This window comes from Onychomys torridus, chromosome 16 (genome assembly GCF_903995425.1).
Source record: "Onychomys torridus chromosome 16, mOncTor1.1, whole genome shotgun sequence".
NCBI classification, from domain to species: Eukaryota; Metazoa; Chordata; class Mammalia; order Rodentia; family Cricetidae; genus Onychomys; species Onychomys torridus.
Genome location: NC_050458.1, coordinates 47305564 through 47330079, shown reverse-complemented (window position 1 = coordinate 47330079; position 24516 = coordinate 47305564). Strand labels below are relative to the sequence as shown.

Genomic DNA, 24516 nt, shown 5'->3' with positions numbered 1-24516 from the left:
CATCTCTACACACCACCCCACCTTGGAGGCTGGAAAGGACGGCACTAGGCTCTGCAGCACTCTTGACTACAGAGAACCCTATTTCTCTCTAGTGTAGACCTGTGGTCAGCCGTGCTGTGACAAGCGACTGGATAAGGGCCCTGTAAAGCTGGTAATGTCTGACAAGCCCCTTTACTGTCAGGCCTGTAGAGCAAGTGTCACCAGCCCTTTCCATTCTGGCCCTGATATGGCTGAGAGAAAGATGCATGTTTATGGATACTTTCTCTGTGACAAAACGGCCTGGGGAATGCAGGTCTGTGGGGTCTACCCTGTGACGAGGCCGTCAGAAGACTTGAGGTTACTTTCCTTCCATTTTATTCTTCTTCAATTTTTAGTGTCAAACATCATCCTTATACTGCACAACAGTTATTAAAAGAACAAGATTCCCCCCCCCCCAAAAAAAAACCCGCTTGATATCCATTCTGTACTCAGGGAGTATGATTCCTTGACTCCGACTCTCCACTCAGCAGAGAAACCACAGCAGAACCCCGCTCAAGTGTTCCCTGTGTGAGCCTACCCTGCCAGCCTCTGCACGCTAAGACTGGGCCAGTCAACTCCAATCACTATCAAATGCCAGGGACAGAAAGCCTGCCTGGCCTTCTGATGCCTGGAGCCCCGTCCCTGTCACCATTCTGAGCACTGATGAGTGCCTGCCGCCTATTGTTCCCTAACTGCTCCATATATGTCTGTCTGCTTTCCCAATGGGACCAGAAGGCCCAGAGGCCAGGGAACAGCAAGCCCCACACCTTTTACATCTCCTGAGTGTCCAGAACAGGGGCTAAGACTACAGCTGTGCTTAATCACAACTTACCCCATGTGTAAGGCCCTGCGATGCAGTGACCACAGGCAATGGCTGCCCTACACAGCAGAGCTGTGAACTCAGCTAAGTTACAGACACGCTCTGACTGGGCTTGACCTCAAGAGAGTTACTTCACCTTTATGAGACCCAATCATTAAAAAAGATACTGAGGTGGAGACACCCGGGTCTCTTGTCTCCCTTGTACCTAGCCTGTCACCAGCTCTGAGCAGTAGAGATGGCACCCTCACCTGGATTCCTCTGGGCACAGTACAGGCTCTCCTTGGCTGCTGACTTGACTGACCAGCTTCGCTCCATGAAAAACTTCTGGCCCAGAGGGTGGCAGAGCCAGCGCAGGGAGTCGGGGACAGTGCTGTGCTCTGGGCCACACAGACTCTGGGCACGATTGAGGAAGTAGCTCTGTAAAAGAAAAGGACCAGGAGTGACTGCCAGAAGGCAGGACGCTGGCTGCAGCTAGTGTGTAGTCACCAGGAAGAAGGAACTGCTGGGGAAAGGCGGATCAACAGAGGACAGGCCCTGCAGGAACCCCTAGAAGCAATCCCACCACAGAAACCAGAGAAAGTAGCAAAGTTGCTATGATCTGGGGAACCTGGCATCAGGGAGCAGGGCCAGGGCCCATGATGCACTTTCCTGCTCCACCCTGTCCTGCTCAGCCTGTCTAGGCCTTCCAGAGTCTACTTCTCTTCACCTGCTAGTATTCAACAGGTGTTCACTTAGGAAGGGGCCTCAGAAGTCCCTAACTTTATCTGTGACACCGAGAGTGCCTAGCCAAGCAGCCCCCTCAATCCTGGGACGTCTCAAGTAATTTAAACTGTATAATCTCTAGAGTATTTGTAGGCAAACTGTGTTGTTGGACTAATTTTTTCAGCTCTTACCTGAGTGTGACAAGTTTGTGCACACCCAGAGCCAGCTTGAGGTACCACACCAGGCAGCGGGAGGCTTGCCCAGGACCATGGTACTCTTGTGTGTCCATGTGTGACCCTGAAAGGAAGCCTCTTCAGAAGGTCTCATGCCTTCCATGCATGAGCCCCAATCTGAGAGGAAAGCCCAGGACTTCTCATCCCCTAGGCAAACCTAAAATGGTACTGAGTGTAAACGACAAACATTTTTCTACGTATATGTGCACCATGTGTGTGCCCTTAGGAGCAGAAGAGGTGCCCCAACTCCTGAAACTGAAGCTCTAGAGGTTGTGAGCCACTGGGTGTGGGTACTGGTATCAAGACTTTACTGACTACCATGGGAGGCCTTACCCACTCTGAGGAGGGGATGGGGGTAGAGTGGGAGGGAGGTGAGGAGGGGGAGAAGGGAAGGGAGGGGGAACTGGGGTTGGTATGTAAAATGGAAAAAAAATTTAATAAATATATTTATAAAATAAAAAAACTGAAAAAAAAAGATTAGGTTTCTTTTTGGCATTTTCAAACAAAATGTCTTGATTCTCAGCCAGGTGGTGGTAGCACACACCTTTAATCCCAGCACATGGGAAGCAGAGGCAGGCGGATCTCTGTGAAGCTAGTCTGTTCTAGAGAGAGAGTTCCAGGACTGCCAGGGCTACACAGAAAAATTCTGTCTCAAAAAACAAAACAAAACAAAAAAAGTGTTAATCCTCCTCCATTTCCCTTCTCCCACCCCCATATCTGTCCACTTCCAGATGATAGACAAACAGACAGACAGACACATTTTCATTATCCTACCAGTATTTGTTGATAGACATCTAGGCTAGTTCCATAAGAAAGGGATGTTGAATCAAATGTGGTGGTGCATGCCTTTCTTAAATCCCAACACTCGGGAGGCAGAGGCAGGTGGATCTCTATGAGATTTGAGACCAGCCTGGTCTACAGAGTGAGATCCAGGACAGCCAGGGCTACACAGTGACCTTGTCTCAAAAAAAGATGTTGAAAGCATCTTTCCGGAACTCAAAGCACCAGTGCCCTAGCCAGAACATCTAGGGCCCCAGTGTAAAACACACACAAGGACAATGCTGTTGGGTTTTTTTTTTTTTTTGGAAATCCCTCCTCACCCCCGACTCCCGGCCTCTAGTTCTATCATTTTTGAGTGATAAAATCTCTACTCTAAAACTCATGATTTCAATCTATAAAACTACTCAATCTGAATAGGGAGCTGAGCAGAGGTGGAGGGGAAGAGGCATACATGGAGCTAAGGGCATCCATCGCAGGGGCTGCTGGTCTGGGAACTTCCCCTTCTAGCTTAGCACAATGAGGGCATCTATCTCATGATCTGGTAGTCTGATGGTTCTGACCTTTAATAGACTTTAAGCAGCAATCAACTAACGTTAACAGCTTCAGAAAACTTGAATGCCAGAGTCAGAAATAGCACAGCCAAAGCACAGCCACTCAAGGATGCAATGGGGAGACTGCATGAGAACATGGGGACAGCTGCCTGTCTGAACTGCCCTACCGATACTTACTGGCATTTTCATGGCAGCTTACGGGACCAGGAGAGCATTTCATTTAAATCAAAGGGACAGTGACCCAGTCTCTTAGTCACTGTCCAGCATTGACAACAAGGTATTGTGAAAGCAAACAGAGTAGAATTCCATGACCTGCTATGACCTTCAACTATAACTACAACTGTGGGACAATAGATATATGTGTGTGTGTGTGTGTGTGTGTGTGTGTGTGTGTGTGTGTGCACGTGCGTGTGAGTATGTGAATTCCAGGGTCTCTTACATCCCAGAACCTTCTAACAACTGAGCAACTCTCTCCAGGCCATAAGGTTAATCAACAAGGTAAGGTGGTTGTCCCAAGGGACAGCAGAGAAACAAGAGTCTGTCAGGTCAGATGGCAAGAAAAGTCAACAGAAGCCATCAGGAAACTATTAAGTTAAAATAAAATTTTAAGCTGATTTAAAAAAAAAAAAATTGAAATCATGCTGTAGACATTAAGAAAAAAAGTTTTTTGACAGAATCTCACTTTTTAGCTCTAGCTGGACTTGAACTCAGAGATTCATCTGCCTCTGCCTCCTGAATTCTGGGATTAAAGTCGTGCACCATCACGCCTGGCCTGACATTAAGAATTTTTAAAGATTTTGTGTTCTGCACATGAGTGGGGTACCCACAAAGTCCAGAAGAGGGTGTTGGAGTCCCCGAGCTGGAGTGACAGGCAGTTCTGAACGGCCTGAATTTTTAAGAAGCGTTAGCTAATAACAAATCTCCATGGGAGGTTGAGGGGAGACCTGAGCTTAGTAGTTTGAACTAATAAGAAATATAAATCCTGGACAGACAGTACAACTTGGTTTCTAAGAGGAAAAATAATTTTTATTGTTCTTTTAATTTTCGTGGCTTTATAAGCCCAATTATACTGTTCCTAATTAAAAAAAATACTTTCCCTCTAAATTTTATAGACACCAAACTACTTCTGAGCTGCAGCATAGAGGCCTCTCTCCTATAATTCATCTGCTAATTGCTTGACATGAGAAGCTAGGCAGGAGCTCCAGCATTGCTTAGATCTTGAGAGCTATCCAGCACTCCTGGACCAGGCCCAACTCCAGTCCCCACTATTACAGTTTACAAATTGTGTGCCAAGTACCCTAAGTGCCACATCAAGTGCTCGGGGAGCCAAGTGATATCTCAAGTTTTTGATGAAAATACGAACATTCAACATCATGTGGACACTATGTACAAGACTAGATTAAGGTGCTTTGCACTGGAAAAGCCAGGCTTAACTACCTTCTTTTAAATGACACCACGTGTTTTGTAAAGATGAGTGTTAGGAAGCTTTGGTTTTGTTTGTTTGTTTTGTCTTGTTTTAAACAGCAATTAGCATGTGAAAATCAGCATGGAACAGGGGATGGGAAATGCATTGTGCCTAATCTGATTCTAAGATGTGGTGGTACATGTCTGTAACAGCCATACTTAAAAAGTGGAGGCAAGCCGAGTGTGGTAGCTCACACCTTTATTCCCAGCACTCAGGAGGCAGAGGCAGTCAGATTTCTGTGAGTTTGAGGTCAGCCTCCTCTATGTAGTGAGTTCCAGGACAGCCAGGGGGTAGGTAGAGACCCTGTGTCAAAAGGAAAAAAGAAGCCTAGGCAAGGAGAGGATTCAGTAGTTAAGAGCACTGGATGTTCTTTCAAATGGCCCACATGGCGGCTCACAGGCATGTACATAGTGCACAGACATATGTAGACAAAACACCCAGACACATAAAATAAAAATAAATCTTAAAAGTTGGTCTCAAAAATCTAAAACAATAAAGACATCATCTCTTCTTTCAATTGATCTACTATTTTTTTCCACAAAGCTGGTAAGACATAAATACTTTTTAGGATACTGGAACTACTAACAACTGAACAAACAAAATCAAACCACCATTTCTGACTGACAAACTCGAAGGTGTTTCTTTCAGTACCATAAAAACACTAGTTAGACAGTGCCACACACAGAGAGTTTGGGAACTTCCGGTCCAAACTATTTTCAGGGATGAGGCCTCTGTTTGCTCCTAACACCTGGCTCATTTGCCAAAGTCAACGTGTCTATTGTCTGCATCTCTTAATTCTGCTGCTGCAAAGGGAGTGAAGGGAGAAGAGCCGACCACGCTGGCCACCCATCGCTCTCCTCCCTCACCTCACTGACCATGCAAACTGGACAGCATCATCCAAGTCTCAGGTGTTTCTACCCTCTGCTCCAGGAGCACTGTCACTACAGATTTAGTATGAGGCGGCTCACAGAGGTGGGTGACAACATAAAAAACATCTCCTCTCTGTAGCAGTCTGTAACAGCAAGAACAGGAGGTGCTCCAAACACCCCTCAGCAGCACCAGATAAGCTTTGCTAAGTTGCCCAGACTAACCTTGGACTTCTAGGCACAAGTGATCCTCTGGCTTCAACCTCCCAAGCAGATGGGTCAACCAGGTATGGCCCTGCCCCTGCTTTTAGAGACAGTTATAATGGAGCTGTGTTCCTGCTCCTCAGCTGCCACATGTGTGCTTAACTCCAACAGTCCTTTTCAAGCTGTAATCTAGCAATAACAACAACTGAAGCTAAGCGGGGCTTCAGGGTGACCAGATGAGCCTGTGTCAGCACCACCCACATGTTTTTCTGTTGCCTGAACCCTCTTGGGTCTCCTGACAGATCTTATGCTTCTATGTCCCCTCTGGGAGTGCCTGGTTCAGAACAGGAGTTAGGCAGAATTTGCTGAAGAAATCAATCAATGGATGTCTCATTTATAGTCATAAAGACAGAGTGGAGAGTTTTCTTGAGTTCTCTGTCCCGTAGACTACAATGAGCCACTTGAGGCAATGGATCAGTGTTACCACACAGCATGTTCTTGGTCTGTTCTCAGCATATCACCTCCATTACCAACTGGCAACAAGCTGAGATAAGATAACTCCATTTTCAACATATCTAATGTGTGGGGCACTGAGTAAAATGTGCCCGTCTCTGCTGGAGTGAGAGAAAGCCTGAGGTCAGCGGATGCTGTGGACTAGCTGATAACAAGGACTGGGAACCAGCCAGCTGTGAAGAACCAACGCTGGCACCTTGCCAGGCGAGTAGGATGTGCTTCCTAACTTCAGTTTCCACCTTGCATCTCTTTGCAGAGAGCTTTTGGCTTTTATTTCTGGATCTATAGTACTGAGACCAATACAAGGAACTCCCCAAAACAGCTCTTGGGTGAATTAAAGAGACCAGAGATGTAACAAGATTCTAAGAGTGAAGTCAAACATGAATCCCACATACAGCTGTCTAGTCTACAAACCGATACTTTTACTTCAGTGCACCAGAATGTCCCCAATAAGGCTTTATGCCTGGAAACCTCAGCCAGGGGACATCTTGCTGTACTCTCTTCATGGCTCTACATATTGTGGAGGAGCATGTGAAAACCAACCCGAGTGGTGGGGCACACTGCCTTTTAGCTCCAGGCTGGGAAGGTGCTCAGTGGAAACACTAGAGTTTCACAGGCTCTCTGAATACTTGGTCCCCAGCCAGTGGCATTGTTTTAGAAGTTGTGGAACTTTTGGACATGGGGCCTATTTAGCAGATCAAGGATATAGAGGGTTTCAAAGTATAGATACTTGGAGGGTTGTAGGCTGGCCTTGCTTCTGGTTTATCTCTGGTTCTTCCTCCCTGCCACAATGGACCATACCCTTTCCAAATAAATCCGTCCTTCTTTAAGCTGTCCCAGTACTTTAGCACAGTGATGGGACAGTAACTAATACAGGAACCGAAGGGTACTCACAGCCAAGAAGCCCAGCTTGCCTCCACATTGGGTCTTGAGTCCCATGGCGGCTGTCAGATGGATCTCAATAAGTGTGCTTGGTGGGATTTTCTCCTCAGCACACTCGGCGAGGTTCACAGCACACAGAGCCATGTGTACATCTGAACAGGTAGATCCTGCAGGAAGCTTCCCTAGGGCAGGCAGAAACAGACACTAATGTTGACAGAGTCTCTGAACTAAGTCTCTTTGCCCCCCCCGCCCCCCCCAGCACAATCACCAACAATGCTTGGCTTTCTGTGTAAACTGTCACCTACAGGCTCGGATGTTTCAACACGAGGTCCCCACTTAGTGGTGCTGTTTGGGGAGGCTGGGGAACCTTTATGAGGTGGAGGCTATTGAGGTGGGTCTTTGAGGGCTAAAGCACACCTCCAGATCCAGTCTGACTCAGCTTCTTACCTGTGGCTGAAAGCTCCCTTCTGCCTACTCTCCAAACTGTGAGCCAAAGTAAACAACTTCTCTCATTTCTGCCTCACTGTAAGCACAATAATTAATACACGAGGTGCCAGGGGAGAGGAGCGACCTTTGTGATCAGGTAGGTCCAGGTGGGATGCAGGCTCAGCAAGTTACTAGCTATGTGCTGTGCTCATCTACCTCCCAAACTGACGGGGACACGGCTCTGGTTCTGTGACAATGGAGTTGTTGGGATTGCCGGTCACCGGCTAGAACTCAGAGTGTGTGGTATAATCCTTTCCAAAGTAGTGTCAATAGCATGGCCCCTTCTGTTGACAAAGGTCTGAATTTCCAAATATTTGAAGGGAGAAAACAACATAAAAACAGTGGATTTGATTTTCATCAGCCTCCTCCCATAAGCATCACAGAAAAGGAAGTACAACACTGAACAGTGCCAGTTACACACAGGTTAGATTAGCAGGTAAAGGCTTCCACTACAAGATCAGTGGACCAAGTGCCCTGGCACAGACCCCAGGACCCATCATACTGTCCTGAAGCTTTCAGTTAGCTTCCTGCCTAGGTCCGCACACAAGCTGGGAGGTGGCAAGGACTAGCAGTCCCCTGACCTCAGGGCTTTGAGGTCAGGCAGCATCCAGGCCCTCTTAACCTCTTTAGCTGAGGGTTCTTTTTACCCAGCTGCCTTTTTGTTATCAGCATGGGAGCTCTTAGTCCCCGAGTTCATTCTGTACTAGTGGGGTATCTGTTTTCCCCATGAAGCTCTAAGCTTTCTCCTTTAGGGAGAGGATAGAACACAGCATGAAACTCATGCTGTGGGCACCGCTATCCCTGGAGAGGCCCCTTAGGTCCCGGGGTTGAGAATGCTCAGTGAGTGTGAAGATGAGTGGTGTGAAGTGTTCTGACTGGAACTCCAGACCCTAGCAGCTTAATCTCCTGAGCAGAGACTGGGATGTCGAGTTGGCTCTAAGGGCTCTGTGAGGGGCAGGAAAAAAACAAACTAGCAGGAGAGATCTGCAGAAAGGGATTTCCCGTCAAAGCTGATGCCCACAATCTTATCTCCTGGTCCCTCCTCCATCCTACCTGACCTGCTCCCTCTCAAACTCACAAGGAATGTTCCATACCTTAGGACCACACCTTACAGGTATTTCTGACTTCATCTACTGCTGTGGACACATCAGCAGCAACCTTCTCCTCCTCCTCTTCTTCTTCTTTTTTTTTTCTTTCGAGACAGGGTTTCTCTGTGTAGTTTTGGTGCCTGTCCTGGATCTCACTCTGTAGACCAGGCTGGCCTCACACTCACAGAGACCTGCCTGGCTCTGCTTCCCGAGTGCTGGGATTAAAGGCATGCGCCGCCGCCGCCACCACCACCACCGCCCGCTTGGGACAGCCTTCTCTTCTTTAACCATCTCTGTCCTTACCTTGTCCCTCTTACATGCCAAACCTCCTGATTCTCCTCTGACCTTTGACTGTTGCCCCTCTCAGAGTGTCTGTTTTGTTTGTTTGTTTTTAGAGACAGAGGATCACCATGTACCCCTGGCTGACCTGGACTTCCTTATATAGACCCACCTGCCCCTGCCACCCAAGTGCTGGGAGTAAAGGATGTGCCACCATGCCCAGCAAGGCAGCGCCTGTCTCGATACACTGCTCTACCTGTCCTTTGGTGAGATATTCTAGACACCCTTGGTTCTCTCTCTCCCCTGAAGGCCCAGGACCATTATCTGGGCTGCAGATCCCATAGGTCCAATGTCTACTGAAAATTTCTCCTCTGTGTCGTGCCTGACACCCTTCCCTGGAAAACAACTTTCTCTCTTGCCTCTGTCCGCTGTCAGTGGTACCACTGCTCACCCAAACTCCTGAGCAGGAAGACAGGACGCCATCCTAAGCAGCACTTTCATGTTTTTAAAAATATTTCTGGTAACTTATGTGTGTATGTGTATGGGCATGTGTGTGCCATGGCATGTGTGTGCAAGCAGAGCACAACTTGAGGGAGAGAGTTCCTCCTGTCACAGGAGTCACTAAGATTGAATTCAGGATGTTATGCTTGGTGGCAAGTGCCCTTACCAACTGAGCCACCTTGCTGGCCCCTCATTTTCTTCATCTTTTTGTTTTGAGACAGGGTCTCATGTAGCTCCAATTGGCCAAGGATGATCTTGAACTCCCACCTCCCTGGTGCTAGGATTATAGGTGTGGCTCCCATAGAGAAGTGTCATTGTCACTGTGAATGAGGTCCATCCTAGAAATGGTAAACTTGGGGCTGGGGGGCTCAGTGGTTAAGAGCATTGGCTGCTTACAGACAGAGGACCTGGACTGGATTCTCAGCACCCACATGGCAGCTCACAACCATATGTACCTCTAATTCCAGGGGATCTGACGCACTCTTCTGGCCTCCACAAGGCATTGCCCACATGTGGTACACATTTACACACAGAGAGGAATGATAAACTCCAGCTGTAGACAATGCGGGCTGATGGCTGGACTGAAGGCATGGAAAAGTGGCTTCTGGCAAAGGGGACTCTGGCAAAGCAAGCTAAGGAAGAGATGTGCAGGGCAGTGTTCAGCAAACCAGGCAGCAGTTAAGGTCTCACCTGTGATATGCAGCTGGTGCAGCCTGTGATACGCCAGGGCTGCATCCCTCGCACTGCTCTTGGCTTCCTCCTCAAAGCCAGCTGCAGAGGCTGGGGTAGCCCGCCAGCGCTGCAAGACTTTTCTGAGTATCCAGCGTACCAGGCGCAGCTTCTGCAGGCTGTACCGGATCACATTCCAGGAGAGGCTGCAGGCCAAGTCCAAGCGGGAGGTGGGCAGTGCCCGGCCCAAAACTGACAAGCAGGTTTGTAGGTTGGCAGCAGCAGCCGCAAAATCACCCTATAAAGCAGTAAGTGGTAATAACGGTCACTGGCCTTGCCATGCATGGCCTTCTTGTTTTAAGATATTCCCCTTTTACCCATCTTGTTATGAGTATAAAACACGTTTGTTACCAGAATAAAACACAACTTCCATTAAAGGAAATCTGAACAACTTTGGAAAGCTACAAAAACATAAAAAGAAGCTACCTATAACCTCATCCCCCACAAAGAATCACCACAGACATTCTGAAGAACTCCCTGGCCCTTTTACTAGATTAAATTGCACTGTGTTCCTGTCTTTAAGCAAATGCTGGCAATTTCCAGCAATTTCTTGTTTTGTTTTGTTTTCGAGAAAGGGTTTCTCTGTGTAGCCCTGGCTGTCCTAGAACTCACAGAGATCCACCTGCCTCTGCTTCCTAAGTGCTGGGACTAAAGGCATATGCTGCCAGCACCACCATCCAGCTGCCACAGTAGCTTTTATAAATAAGGTAGAAACTAGTTTTTAGATAAAGGACATGCTTATAGATTCTGGAAATCTGTTGAGCCCCACCTCAGAATTGTTTAATCACAGCTCTGGAATTGTAGCCTATGATTCTGTGGCCTGTAGAAGCCCATGAACCACAGCTTTAAGGTCAACTTACAGCTACATTGCTAACCTACCTCAGTTTGAAATCCAGTCAACTCCCCCTGAACATCCTCTCCTAGCAAGAATGCAGTTCCCCACTCAGGCACTGACTCGTTTGAGCCCTGCAGCCTGCCTCCTGGTCACTGCTCACATACAAAGGCATCTGAGTGTTTCCAAGCAACAGCCTCAAAAGAGCCCTTGATACCTTCTAGCCTCTTCCACCTTTGAGTTAACACCATTATTACTTACTTTACATCTCAAAATATTTCTTCACTTCTACCATTTTAAAGTGTTAAATTCCAGGTTTTCATCTCTTATTGCACCCATTCTAAGAACCTCCCAAATTGTTTCTGTACCTTTCATGTTTCCTTTCCCCAACCTATTCTTCATACAGCCACTAGAATGGCATCATGAAACACCCTTAAACCTGCCTCTAGATGTTCCTGTGAACAACACTCCCCCACCGTCACATCTGTATTTTAGGACTCAGAACTGCGGGCACAGATTCCAATGGACTGCAACTCCTTGTGACAGCCTGCCAAAGGAGAACAGCATTGGGTTTATCGTTGCTCAGGACTGTTCTGAGTCACATGACTCCTTCAGTGGCATAAGGCGCCACAGAGCTCTCCCTATAACCTCTCCTTCTACTGATTGCAAACAAAAACCTTCCGCTAATTTTCCTGCTCAAATATCTTCCCTGATTCACTAGTGAACTAGAAATAAAAACCTTATTCAGAGGTTGGAGAGACTGCGCAGAGTTAAGTTAAGAGCACTTGATGCTCTTCCAGAGGATCAAAGTTTGGATCCCAGCATCCACGCCAGGGAGCTCAGAATCACCTGTAACTCCAGCTCCAGGGAATCTGATGTCCATTTCTGGACTCTGTGGGCATCTGCACACATGTGCATATACCTCCACACAGACACACACATAAATAAAAAATAAGTCTAGCCGGGCGGTGGTGGAGCATGTCTGTAATTCCAGCACTTGAGAGACAGAGCCAGGAGGATCTCTTCTGAGTTTGAGGCCAGCCTGGGCTACCAAGTGAGTTCCAGGAAAGGCGCAAAGCTACACAGAGAAACCCTGTTTGAAAAAACAAAACAAAACAAAACAAAAAACAAACAAAATGTCTAAAAAACCCCCACCTAACTCAGTTGCTAGTCAAAACTCTGCAAATGTGGACACTACATCACAGCCTTCACCGCTATCTCTCTTCGACATACCGTGCCCTTTAGACACACACATCCTGTCCACTCGCCAGAGTTGAATGTGAATGCCTCCCCCACAGGCTCATGTAGTTTAGCACTTGGTCCCCACTGGCAGCAATGCTTTCAAAGGTTATGGCTCCTTCGGGACTCAGGCCAGGCTGACAGAAGAGGGCTGCTAGTGGCAGATCTTGCCAGGGATCTACACTTGTAGTTCTTGTACGAATGTTTCACTTCCTGATCTGCCAAGATGTTGGGATACCATGCCACAAGCTCCTGCCCCATGACCACCAGCCCTTCCCAGGAGGGACTGGAAACTATGAACTCAAATCAACTTCCCCTTTAAATTGCTTCTGTGAGGTACTTGGTTACAACAAAGAGAAAGTGACTATATATTATTACTCATGGCACTATCAGCTTGAAAGGTCCTGCCCTGCCTGCCTGCCTGCCTGTCCTTCTTCATCAGGACAGCACCATTTATACCCCAAGACTCACAGCACCGTATGTCATAACGGACAAAGATCATCCAGTGTCCAGATGATCTCTGCACAGGTGCACCATCTCCCATTGCCCTGTGGCTGGTACAGGTACAGTGCCCTTTCCTTTCCCGTCACCCCAGCACCTGCCACAGGACTTCACACACACTGGGGAGTCAACAACATTCACTGTGTTCTTGATTGAGCACAGAGGAAGGTGAAGAGAGATGGATGACAGAACTCACTTTGGCAAGGTCTAGGTCCGCCTGCTTCCGGTGTCTCCAGAAGGTGACTGAGGAGCGTGAGTGTGGGCGGATCACTGGCTCCCCGTGGACCAACAGCTTCACAAAGACGCTCAAGACAATCACACCATTTACCAGCCATAGGAGGAGAGTTGGCATCATCCAGTCAAACCAGCCCCCAGAACCTAAAGAGGGGCATCTCAGCTGAGACTACCAGGCAGGGCCTTGTGGAACAGCAAGGCATCTGATGGACTCCAGAAGTGTGAGATCAAAGAGCCTTCTGCATCATTTTCAGAAGAAATGGTAGACAATTCTATAGCCTACTAGGAATCATTGTACCCCCGGCACCATGGAGCTGAGTGCCACAAAGAGCTCAGTTATAGGACATAGGACATCGATCTCACACCTGACATAATACCACACAGTCCCTCAAGCAGGCACTTCCCCTATCTCTCCCACCCCTTCTCTCCATGGTAACTGCAACAAAGCAGTTTGTTCCAACTAAACGTAAGTTTGTCTTATTGTACATAACTTAGGCCAGCTCCTGTCAGAAGCAAGCAGGTAGGAGACCCATCCCTATTTTGGACTAGGTAGACACATGATGCAGTTTTACACAGGGTCCTTTCGTCACAGCAGTCCACCTAACCCAGGCAGTATTAGGGGACCCACCTACCTGACTCCAGTGACAGTACATTGCGGCCAGAGCCTGAATATGAGTGCTGGTCGGCATCGTGGGCCCCTCCCCATTGCAGCAAGGACGTCAAGGGGTTAAAGGAGAGGCCCAAGAACGTGAGGACACACAGCAGAATTCGAGATCGGTCCACCATGCCCAGTGCCACAGGAGGAGAGTCTGGTTCATCTTTGACCTTCAAAACAGCAACTCAGGGTTAGAATGATTACCATTTGTGTTTCTACAGCACTTTGCAGGGGTGGTTTGAGTGTGACATCCCCCAGAAGTCTCAGGCATTTGGTATCTGGTACCCAGTTGGTGGCTGGAGAAGTATGTCACTTGGAATGGCCTTGAGATTTCAAAATGCTCACGCCTTACCCAGTGTGCTCTCTCCACCTCCTGCTTGTAGATCTGGATGTGAGCTCTCAGCTGTTCCTGCCCTTGGCTTTCTTTGCTCTGTATCATGGACTCTAACCCTGAATTCGTAAGTCCACATCAAAGGCTTTCTTATTTTTATAAGTTGCCTTGGTCATGGTGTTTTGTCACAGCAACAAGTAACTAAGTAACTAAGACACTGCTTTTATACATACAACAAGAAACAAACTATGGGGTTTAAACTCAAGACCATTAAGTCAGAGAGGAGAAAAGCCAGGAGGGACCTAAGAAGTCCACAATTCACAAACTATCACTCAAACATTGGAATAATCTTTCTATTACTAACTGAGCATAGAACAAAAGTAAGGAGTGAGTACAGGGTCTCACTATGTATCTCCAGCTGGCCTAGAACTCTCTATGTAGACCAGGATGATCCTTGAACTCAAAGATTTGTCTGTCTCTGCCTCCTGAGTGCCAGACCAACCTTCTTACAAAATGGATCTCTCCAACAATAGACAGGATACTGGGTTGGAGATGTGAAGATCAAGGAGCAGTCACATGACTACCAAGAAACCAAGCCTTGTTTTAGAGGCAGGGTCTCTTGTTATTTTTGCCACTGTGCTGTATTCATGAACAACAGCGTTGTGGCCAAAAACAGATTAAGGATCCTGTAGATGGGATTACAAATTGACCCACTAATCTGGTTTTTAAGGTGGGTTCTGGCTCTCAGGTGCTCAAGGTCACATGCTTGGCTTGTACCCCACTGAGCCATCCTACTGGCTATCTCATTGTGTTCACACCGTGCCCCAATAATGATGAAAACTATGCTTTAGAGAAAAGGAGTATGACTTCTTAAAGGGATGTTGGCTTTTGTTCATGGATTCAGAGGTTTCAGTTCCTCACACCAGGGACAGCCATGGTGGCAGAGCTGAGCAGCTTGTCTCGCCTCAGTGGCCAGGGAAACACAGAGGAGGAGGGAGAATGAGGACGCTGAGTTCAGTTATTAAAACTAGAATGTAGCCGGGCGGTGGTGGCGCACGCCTTTAATCCCAGCACTCGGGAGGCAGAGGCAGGTGGGTCTCTGTGAGTTCAAGGCCAGCCTGGGCTACAACAGCGTGAGTTCCAGGAAAGGCACCAAAACTACACAGAGAAACCCTCGAAAAACCAAAAACCAAAAGAAAGAAACAAACAAACCTAGAATGTGCTTTTTGTATCTTTCATTTTACAGACAGAACTGGAAGCAGAGGCCCTAGGGAACTGACAAGGGGTGAGGAAGAGGACTGGAGCCAAGATTTTCCCCAAGCCCTAATGCACACATTTCAAATTGTATGTTATATGGACCACTACTACCAAACAATCGTATTTACAAAAAAAGTTTCAAAAGAATGTTTGTGGGGCTGGAGAGATGGCTCAGAGGTTAAGTGCACTGGCCGCTCTTCTAGGACTTGGGTTCAATTCCCAGTACCCACATGGCAGCTAACAACTGCCTGTAACTCCAGTTCTAGGGGACTGGATCTGACACTCTCACACAGACATACATGTAGGCAAAACACCAATGCACATAAAATGAAAATAAATAAATTAAAAAAAAAAAAAAAAAGAATGTTTGTTTTGTGCTGGGCCAGCCTGGTCTACATAGAAAACAGAGTGTTCCAGGCAATCAGCTGGGACTGCAAGACCTACCTTAAGAAAGAAAGAAAGAAAGAAAGAAAGAAAGAAAGAAAGAAGAGAGAGAGGGGGAGGGAGGGAGGAGGGGGGGAAGGGAGGGAGGGAGGGAGGAGGGGGGGAAGGAAGGAAGGAAGGAAGGAAGGAAGGAAGGAAGGAAGGAAGGAAGGAAGGGAGAATGCTTATTTAGCATGCACAAAGTCCTAGGTATGGCTTCTCAGTACCACATGCATCGAAGGCATTGGCAATGCCTGTAATCCCAGAACTTGGTAGAGAGACAGGAAGATGGGGTCAAGGTCATTCTAATTTCATAGCAATTTGTAGGCCAGCCAGAGCAACATGATAACGTTCAAACAAACAAAACCAAATGCTAGAAGGAAACCATATGCTTTTGGAGTTGGGAACACCAATGTCAAGATGCAGTATAGGATCCAGTGACTCCAAAGGTTCCTAGAAACTCATTAAGCTTAGGGCCTCGTCTAACTAATTCCAATAAAACTTCAATTGCCATGGGTTTGTTTGTTGTTGTTGTTGTTCAGGGACCATTTAAGAGCCCTGGGTTGGTGGAATGTTATCTGTTAGATTGCAAATTGTAGTTGTCTCCGGAAAGAGCACCCAGAGGCGGCCTCACTCTGAACTAGCACAGCAGCCTCAGAAAGTGGTCTTGCCAAGCCCATTATGGGCAGAGGAAGTAATGGAGCACATCTAGCAACTCCCAGAGCCCACCCGCCTGACAGCTGCTCTGTGTCCTCATTGCTCTCTGATGGTGCCTTTCTATAAGGACCTGTTAAATCTGAGAGTCTGTCTATGTCCTCATCCAGAGGCAATTTGTTCCTCTTTGGATTTTTTTTTTGAGGTGGTCTTGCTGCCATCTCAAGATCTTTCTTCCTCCGCCTCCCTGGCACTGGGATTACAGGCATGCACCGCCACACTTAGCAGCTGATGTCACAGAACTCCTCGTCCTCTTCACCCCCGCACTGGATAAGCACTGATCCAGTCACCTCTCTGTGGCCACTATTGCTTTAGGGAAAACAAGAGATCTTGAGGGTGAGAAATTTCAAAAGCTCATACCTTTGCATCATCCAGCAGAGGACTTCCTGGCTCAGAGTCAATGGAATAGGGGGAGAAGCCTGCCTGGGACCCCGAGTCAGAGGCCGGGGGAGACATCAAAAGGACGTTCTGATTAAAGTCATCAATCTTCAAGTCCACGTCACTGTCCACCAGACTGCCTAAGTCAATGCCCTTCAGGAGCTCTGCAAAGAAAACTCCCCTTAGAAAACTATCCATTTTCACAAAATCCTGTGTGAACAGGGCCTCATAACACATCTGAGACCTCCCCGTGCCCACCACAGGACTTCTCCAAACAACTGTGAGGTTTGATAGGCCTTTCTCAACACGAAGACTTACTGTTTTTCTGATTTGCCAGCTTCAGCACCATGTTCTCCTGACGCAGCTTGTGATTAACCTGCTGCAAATATTTGATGTAATCAATGGCCTTCCTCAGAACGCCAGACTTGTGCATCTGGGAAGAAGATAGAGAAAACACAGTTAAAGCAGTGCATGCTGGAGCAGAGAGAGCAGAGGCCCGAGTTCACGAGTGAGGAGCACAGCTGTGAGGTGTCAAACACGGGTTCAAATGCTGGCTATCAGGCACAAAGCTCTGAACCTCTTTTTCCTGTTTTTGGGTGTGTGTGTGAGGTGGGATAATACTAGGGATTAGATCCAGGGTTTGGAACATTCTAGCTCTATCATGAGCTAAATCCTAAGTCCTCCCCTTAATCCTTAACATGTGAATAATGATAGTATGTAAACCATAGGCCGGTAGTACTGACATATAATTGACATATAAATATTGGCTATAATAATTCTTATAATAATTCTAACATAAAAACAAACTTCAGCCAGGTGGTGGTGGCACATGCCTTTAACTCTAGCACTTGGGAAGCAGAAGCAGGAAGATCTCCGAGTTCAAGGCCAGCCAGGTCTATAGAATGAGGTCCAGGACAGCCAGGGCTGCTACACAGGGAAACCCTGTCTTGGAAAGACCAAAACCAGAACCAAAAAACAATAAAAACAAAACCCCATTAACAACAACAACAACAGGAAAACTTTGAGGAAACACACGGCAAACAAAGCAATAGCACTGGAGGCTGCTGTGGTGACGCACACCTTTAATCCCAGCACTTAAGCAGAGGCAGGTGGACCTCCGAGTTTGAATCCAGCCTGGCGTACATAGAAAGTCCCAGGCCAGCGAGGACTAATGAGACCCAGGCTGATCAACCAACCAACCAACCAACCAAGCAGTACTGTGCTGGAGATGCAGTTTTGTAACGGAGTGCTTGCTTAACACGTATAAACCATGGGCTCACTCTAGCACTAGAACAAACCAAACCCTGAGTGTTTCTCAACTGCTATTTTAAATAACAATATATATTTTCTACTTAACATTTATACTTATACTCTTGTAGACTGTAAGGAAAACAATGAACTTCCTTTTAAAATAGAGTTGTTATTTTAAACAAACAAGCAACCCCTCCCATTTCCCAGGAGACATATTCATTGAAAACAAATAAACTATATATATATATAAATATATATATATATATATATATATATATATATATATGAAAATTAATTTCCTCTGCTTTGCTCTTGGTCAAAGACTTAATCACCACTCTTTCTTCTCCCCTAAAAGGGAACACTACTAAAAATATGTCAAGAATGTCCTTAGTTGCCTCCAAGGTACACCATCCTATACCTAGCCACTAGGTAAGAGCTGTATCTCCTGCTAACACTGGGGTGTCTGTCACAGCAGAGCACCCCTTACATTGGGTATCATAGACAGTCACAACAGAGCATGGCTGAAGGACTCAAAGGTAATAGGAGGTCACATCATCAACTCTCAACATTCCATTTATGTTAGATAATAATTTGCACTTATTTTTATTTTATGAGTATTTTGCCTGCCTGGTTACAGCCTGTCCTGAGCCACAGCAAGGGTGTTGGGAACAGAACCCTCTGGAAGAGCAGTACATGCTCTCTTAACTGCCGAGCCAGCTCTCCAGCCCTCCTCATTCAGTCATTCATTTATGGAACTGACTTTTAGCCTTGATTGGCCTAGAACTTGCAATCCTCCTGCCGTGTCTCCTGAGTGCCAGGATTATAAATATATGTCACCACACCTGGGCACTATTTTATGATCCTGTCCAACCCTGAGGTACTTCAATAAAGAGGTTCCTCTAACTCCCTTCTGTGTCTCTTCAGCTGAAGCCTGCATCTTCCCTATTCCCATGACAAGGGCAGAAGAGACACCAAGGCATGAATCTCCATTCTTGGCACCTACCTTGGCATCTGTTCCCATGACCAAGTCCTTCAGCTCTATGATTTTGTCGTTGATAGAGGATCGATACCGCTTTTCAATGATATTGTGTGTTGTCCGCCTCTCTCCTTCTTTGGGGGGCTCTAACTGCTTTACACCTCCGGGTACTTGCTTAATAGGAACTTTCTCCTGTCCCATCATTACAGGCATTGTGGTCAGAATGGTCCCATTGCTGCCCACCAGGGTCTAGAACAAGGGCAGAGTTATCCTTTGTTAGTTTAAACAAGTAACCTCCCAACACAAAGTGGCTTACTCCTGCAAAAAGGATGTCAGCCAAGAGGGCTCCTGCATATGGGGTGTCAGCTGGGAATGCTCCATGTGGTCTGATACCTCCTGGGTTAATGAGGACAGGTCCCCCAAAATCTCAAGAGCTCGCCAAGAGCTCATCGGCTCCGATCTTCTCCTCAGAGTCACTGTCAATAAGCTTTGCCACTGAAAGATTAGTTCAGCCCTAACTTCTCATCTGGGGGCACTAGAAAAAAAGCTGTATGGTTTTGCTGTCAAACTGTCAGCCACCTCTGAATACAGAGGTATGAACTACACTAACTGGGCCAAGAGAAAACTTTCTCTGAGCGTGTGACACATTTTTTTTCCCTTCTCAAATGACAAGTAAATTCCTACATTTTTTTCTATAGTTTGCATCAGAGATTACAAGGGTAAAACTCAAACTTTCATTCAGAGCTGTTTGCTTAACTAATCAGCCAACCAGAGGCTTCTATCCCTCATTTCTACCTTTCCCTGTTCTCCAGCTTACTAATTTTTGTTCTTAGTTTCTTCAATAAATGGCTTCAATATCCAAATGGTCAATAAAGAGACAAAAACCTGCTCTTACTCATTAGAATTAGAAATCATTCGCTGGGCTGGTGGTAACTGCACATGCCTTTAATCCCAGCACTTGGGAGGCAGAGGCAGGCTGATCTCTGTGAGTTCCAAGCCATCCAGGGCTACATAGTAACACTGTCTATAAAAAAGTCAGCCAGGCAAGGTGGCATACACCAACTACTGCAGCCCCAGAGGCTGGGGCAGGGAGATTTTGAGGCCAACCCAAGAGATCTTTATAAAGACAAACAAAATAAAAGCGAAACAAATAATAATTTACACATAACAAATACCATTTTTAGAAATGTGATGAAGTTTTACATGAGCACAACATGTAGCACCCAAGTCAAGACAAAAACCCTTCGCCTTAGGATGTCTCCTTCCATCCTGAGAAATGTTCCCTTATGTCCTGTCCTAGAGCCCTGCTGTGACAATCACCACAGCCATATTTCATCTCCTGAACTTCTTGCTAATGGAAATACCAGTGTGAACCTCTGAGACAGGCTTCTTTTGCTCTGTCATCCTGAGGTTTAGCAGGTTGTCTTAGGCATCACAGTCCTCTTTCTTACTGTTGGCAACACTTCCATTTTATGGGTGCACTGTGAGTTGTTTATTATCCCAGGGATAGACACCGGATGTTTCTAGTTCTTGGCAGCTTTTATTTTGTTTTGAGACAAAGTCTCATGTAGCTTAAGCTGGCCCCAAGGTTGCTATGTAGCTGAGGATGACATTGAACTTCTGAACCTCCAACCTCCACCTCTCCAATGCTGGGGAGTCATGTGCAGTCATGTGACACCACACCCTGTTTATGTGTTCCTGGGGATTGAACCCAGAGCCTCATAAAAGCTAAGCAACTATTCTTTCAACTGGCCACATCTCCAATCCTAGTTCTTGGTTTTTATGAATAAAGCTAGTGCTTCCAAAACTTAAATATCTTTTACTCAAAAGTGGCTGGGATCCCATAAGTGAAGGATGGTGCTTTCCTTGTCTTGACATCTCTCCCTGTCTGGTGACCCTAGAAGCTCCATGGCAACAGCAGTACCTAGGAGATGCTGGTTCTGTGTGGAGCTGCTGCCCAGCTGCAGGGTACATCTGGGGTCTTTTCCAACCTCCTGCAAGATCCCAAGATTTAATATAACACACCCTGGCAACATTTCTTCAAGAGAAAAAGCAAAACTAAAGGTGCAGAGATATTTACAATCTGAGGAACATATTCCATAAAAGCTCCCAACACCTACTTAGCAGTAGGCTTTAGAAACTCCGAAGAGCAGCAGAAGAAGAATGCAACTCTTACTGGAACTTGAAGGGCAGCTGTCTGGAGGGGGGTAGTGAGAGCAGTGAGGGCTGGGTTCTGGACTGCAGCCATGACAGGGCTGCCATCTGTTTTCAGTGTGGTCAGAACAAGGGAGTCCGTCTTAATGATCTGAGGCTGAACCAGGACCTACGAGGTGGACAAAAAGGAGCATTATTTTTGTATTTTTTCTTTTGTTTCTTGTTACATAGACTCATCACAAAAGAGTAAGAAAACATTTTCACAAAACTGAAAACAAACAAACAAAAGGAAACCCCTACAGACAATTCCCAAAGCTGGCTATTTTGTGCCCATGTTGGAGAGAGAGGGACAGCTACAGAGTGGTTTTCGTTTGTTTGGTTTGGTTTTTTTTTTGCTACATAGTGTTTTAAGGCTTCAGGCTTTAAGGCTAGCAATGCTATTGTGTGGCAGCAACAGAGTAAGGATGACTCACAATGGATGGCTGAGAGAGAGCGCCAGGATATTTGTTGGTTGTTTTTTGTTTTGTTTTGTTTTGTTTGTTTTTTATGATAAATTAATTTGGGGCCAGCGAGATGGCTCCATGGTAAAGGTGCCTGTCACTAAACTTGATGATCTGAGTTTGAACTCCAGGACTGACAAGGTGGAAGGAGAGAACCAGTTCCCGCAAGGTGTCCTTTCATCTCCACATGTGTGTACCCACCCATCCACTCACTCACACACACAAATATTTTAAAACATAATAAAAGGATTTATTAGTAAGAAAACAGTTCATATGCTGTATTGCATATAACCTGTTTTTGTGTGTGTACTGAATGCACATGTATGTGCAGATACACACATCTGTCTGAGAGTACATGAAGGCCAGAACAGGACACACTGCCTTTCGAGAGATGTTAGTGATCTAGAAGCTTCCATTTTGGCTATCACCCTTTCAGTGGACTGGCATGCCAGTAAGCTCTCGGGATAGCCTCTCTCTCCCCTTCCCAAAGCTGGGTTTACAGGCACAAGCAGCCATGCCCAGCTTTTTACATGGGTACTGGGGATTCAAACACAGGATTAATGGATATGGCAGTGCACGCCTTTAATCCCAGTACTCAGGAGGCAGAGGCAGGCAGATCTCTGTGAGTTTGAAGCCAGCCTGGTCTACAGAGTGAGCTCTTAGGACAGCCAGAGCTACAGAGAGAACTTGTCTCAAACTAAATAAAAATTGAAATAAAAATCAAACACAGGTCCTAATGCTTACAGAGCAAGCAATCTTATCTACTAAATCATCTCCTTAGCCCTCTAAAACATGTTTTTTTGTTTGTCTTTTTAATTACACAAAAAAATGCACATTTACACCCCCCCCACACACACACACGATACACACCTAGTATCCAATTAAAACAGGGAAAATGAAATTAAAGACAGTTATCTGAGTTACTCATTTTACATGTATGGAGAGGGTCAGGGGGTGAAGCATATGCCACAACTCAGGTGCAGAAGTCAGGGGCAGCTGGTAAGAGTTGCTACTTCCTCCCACCCTGTGAGTCCTGGGGATTGAATTCAGGTTTTTAGGCTTGGAAACAAGTGCCTATGTCCACTGAGCCAACTCATTAGCCCTCTTTCCAGTTCTATACCCACCATGAGTCAACACTAGATAGTCACTATACCAGCCTTTTCCAGGGATGCCAGAGTCTATCTACAGCAAGGGCTCAGTCAGATCGTTGTATGGTACTCACGGGTATATCCTGTCCAGGTTCCCTTCTTAGCCCTCCCAGCTGTTCTGTGTACATTCTCAATGACCCTTCTTAGTATGCCAAAGTTTCTACCAAGGAATAGCTCTGAGTCTCCCCCAGCTCCCCCTTGAATCTTTTCCAAGCCACCTACCGGGACCTGCTGCACCTGGGGTGCAGCAACTGTCTGCACCGTGGCTGGGGCAAGGGTCTGCAGGGTGCCATTGGCGGTTTGTGTCAACACTCGCTGGGCCTGTACAGTTTGCACCTGCTGCTGGATCGTAACTGGCTGCACCTGCGAGGATGTCACCAGGCTTTGGACTTGAGGCTGCAGGACTTTGGGGGAGAAGAGAAAAAAGTTACACGGATAAGGAATGCACAGAGTCACTGTAGCTGCGGCGTAACTTGAGGATAGAGTGTCTCATCATGACTTCAACTTCCCACCTGCTGCTGAAGAAGATGTGCACAGCCATTTACAAGCTGGCTTAGAGAATAGGAACATCCCGTAAGGGCTGCATCAATTTCTGATAGAATGAGTACAAATTGTTTTATTACTCTTGGTGCTGGAGGGAAAGTAAGGGAAGCTACTTGGCAAACGGCTGCACCCGCAATGGAGTTAATAGACGTTGAGAACCAACAACTCCCTAGAGTCTCGTTGCCTCCCATCCTTTCTAGATGGAAAATCTGCTTTGGGGATGAGAGTCTCTGCTTTGTTTTATACTGCCTCTCCCAAGGTCTCAAAACCCACCAGCAAACTATGTGAGTCTTCAAATTGAGAACAACACTGAGCCTACCCAGAGCTCCTCATTATCCCTGGATATAGCACATCCCAGAAAGAACAAGTGCTTCAGTCACTCATTCACTCAACAGCTCCTGAACGCCCGCCATGAGGGCTGCTATTTAGAGATGTAGCACCGATTTTAAAAGTGGTTTACCTCCACAGTGCTTGTTGAGGAGTTATGTGCTGAGGGCATGGTTCTCATCTGTGGATGCCCAGATCTGATGTTAACTATGTAAGTTTCAGACCAAATTTTATTCAAGACTCCACCTCTGGTTATCAGGACAACCTTGCATCTACCATGTTTGCTGGACTCTGAAGTAGGTCTAAACAGACATTAGGGTCTTTGAGGAAGGAGACATGTTCCTGTACCATTCTGCTAATGATCAGAAACTTGTCCAGACAGGACCATACTGAAATATTCTATCATGCTCAGATGACAGTTCTGCAGTGTCTACACACTGGCACACGGGCTCTGGAACCAACCAACTACTCTGATTTCTGAGTCACCTTGAAAGCTGGTTGCTGCATTCTGGTATATCAAAGGCTGCTGGATGATCCTCGTCTGTGGAGCCGTGCTGAACGTTGGGGTGATCATTACCGTCTGCTGCTGAAGCTGAGCTGAAGGTTGGGGCTGGGGCTGGGGTCTGGGCTGGAGAACAGGGGTTGCCCTTGGTGGGGTAGGAGAGACTTTGACCTGTAGGGCTGGAGCCTGAGAGGAGGCAGCTGAGGGGGAGAAGGCAGGTAACGGGACCTGGCTGAACGACCGCTGTATTCCAGGATCCGCGGCTCCACCACTGCTGCCACTGCCTCTGCCATTGCTGTTGCCGCCGCCGCCGCCATTACCGCCCCCTCCAGAAAACGAGCTACATAACTGCTCTGAAAACAGATCGGGGAACTCTCCCACTTGATTGCTGACGAACTGTAGCATTTCTGTGAACAAAAGGAAAGGAGTAATTG

General features: G+C 46.7%; 1 protein-coding gene across 3 annotated transcripts in view; it reads right to left on the bottom strand.

The window, feature by feature from the left end:
* The window catches only part of Srebf2 (sterol regulatory element binding transcription factor 2), a 61025-nt gene that overhangs the window by 12379 nt on the left and 24130 nt on the right, over window positions 1-24516 (bottom strand). For all 3 annotated transcript variants that reach the window (XM_036207507.1, XM_036207508.1, XM_036207506.1), the window contains exons 2-12: window positions 24067-24489; window positions 22933-23114; window positions 21085-21231; window positions 18936-19157; window positions 17000-17114; window positions 16664-16845; window positions 13556-13748; window positions 12886-13067; window positions 10079-10355; window positions 7047-7216; window positions 1087-1255 (exon numbers count right to left, since the gene is read on the bottom strand). In XM_036207507.1, coding sequence (XP_036063400.1) covers window positions 1087-1255; window positions 7047-7216; window positions 10079-10355; window positions 12886-13067; window positions 13556-13748; window positions 16664-16845; window positions 17000-17114; window positions 18936-19157; window positions 21085-21231; window positions 22933-23114; window positions 24067-24487 — 2260 coding nt within the window. In that variant the 5' untranslated portion in view covers window positions 24488-24489. The remainder of the gene's footprint in view (window positions 1-1086; window positions 1256-7046; window positions 7217-10078; window positions 10356-12885; window positions 13068-13555; window positions 13749-16663; window positions 16846-16999; window positions 17115-18935; window positions 19158-21084; window positions 21232-22932; window positions 23115-24066; window positions 24490-24516) is intronic.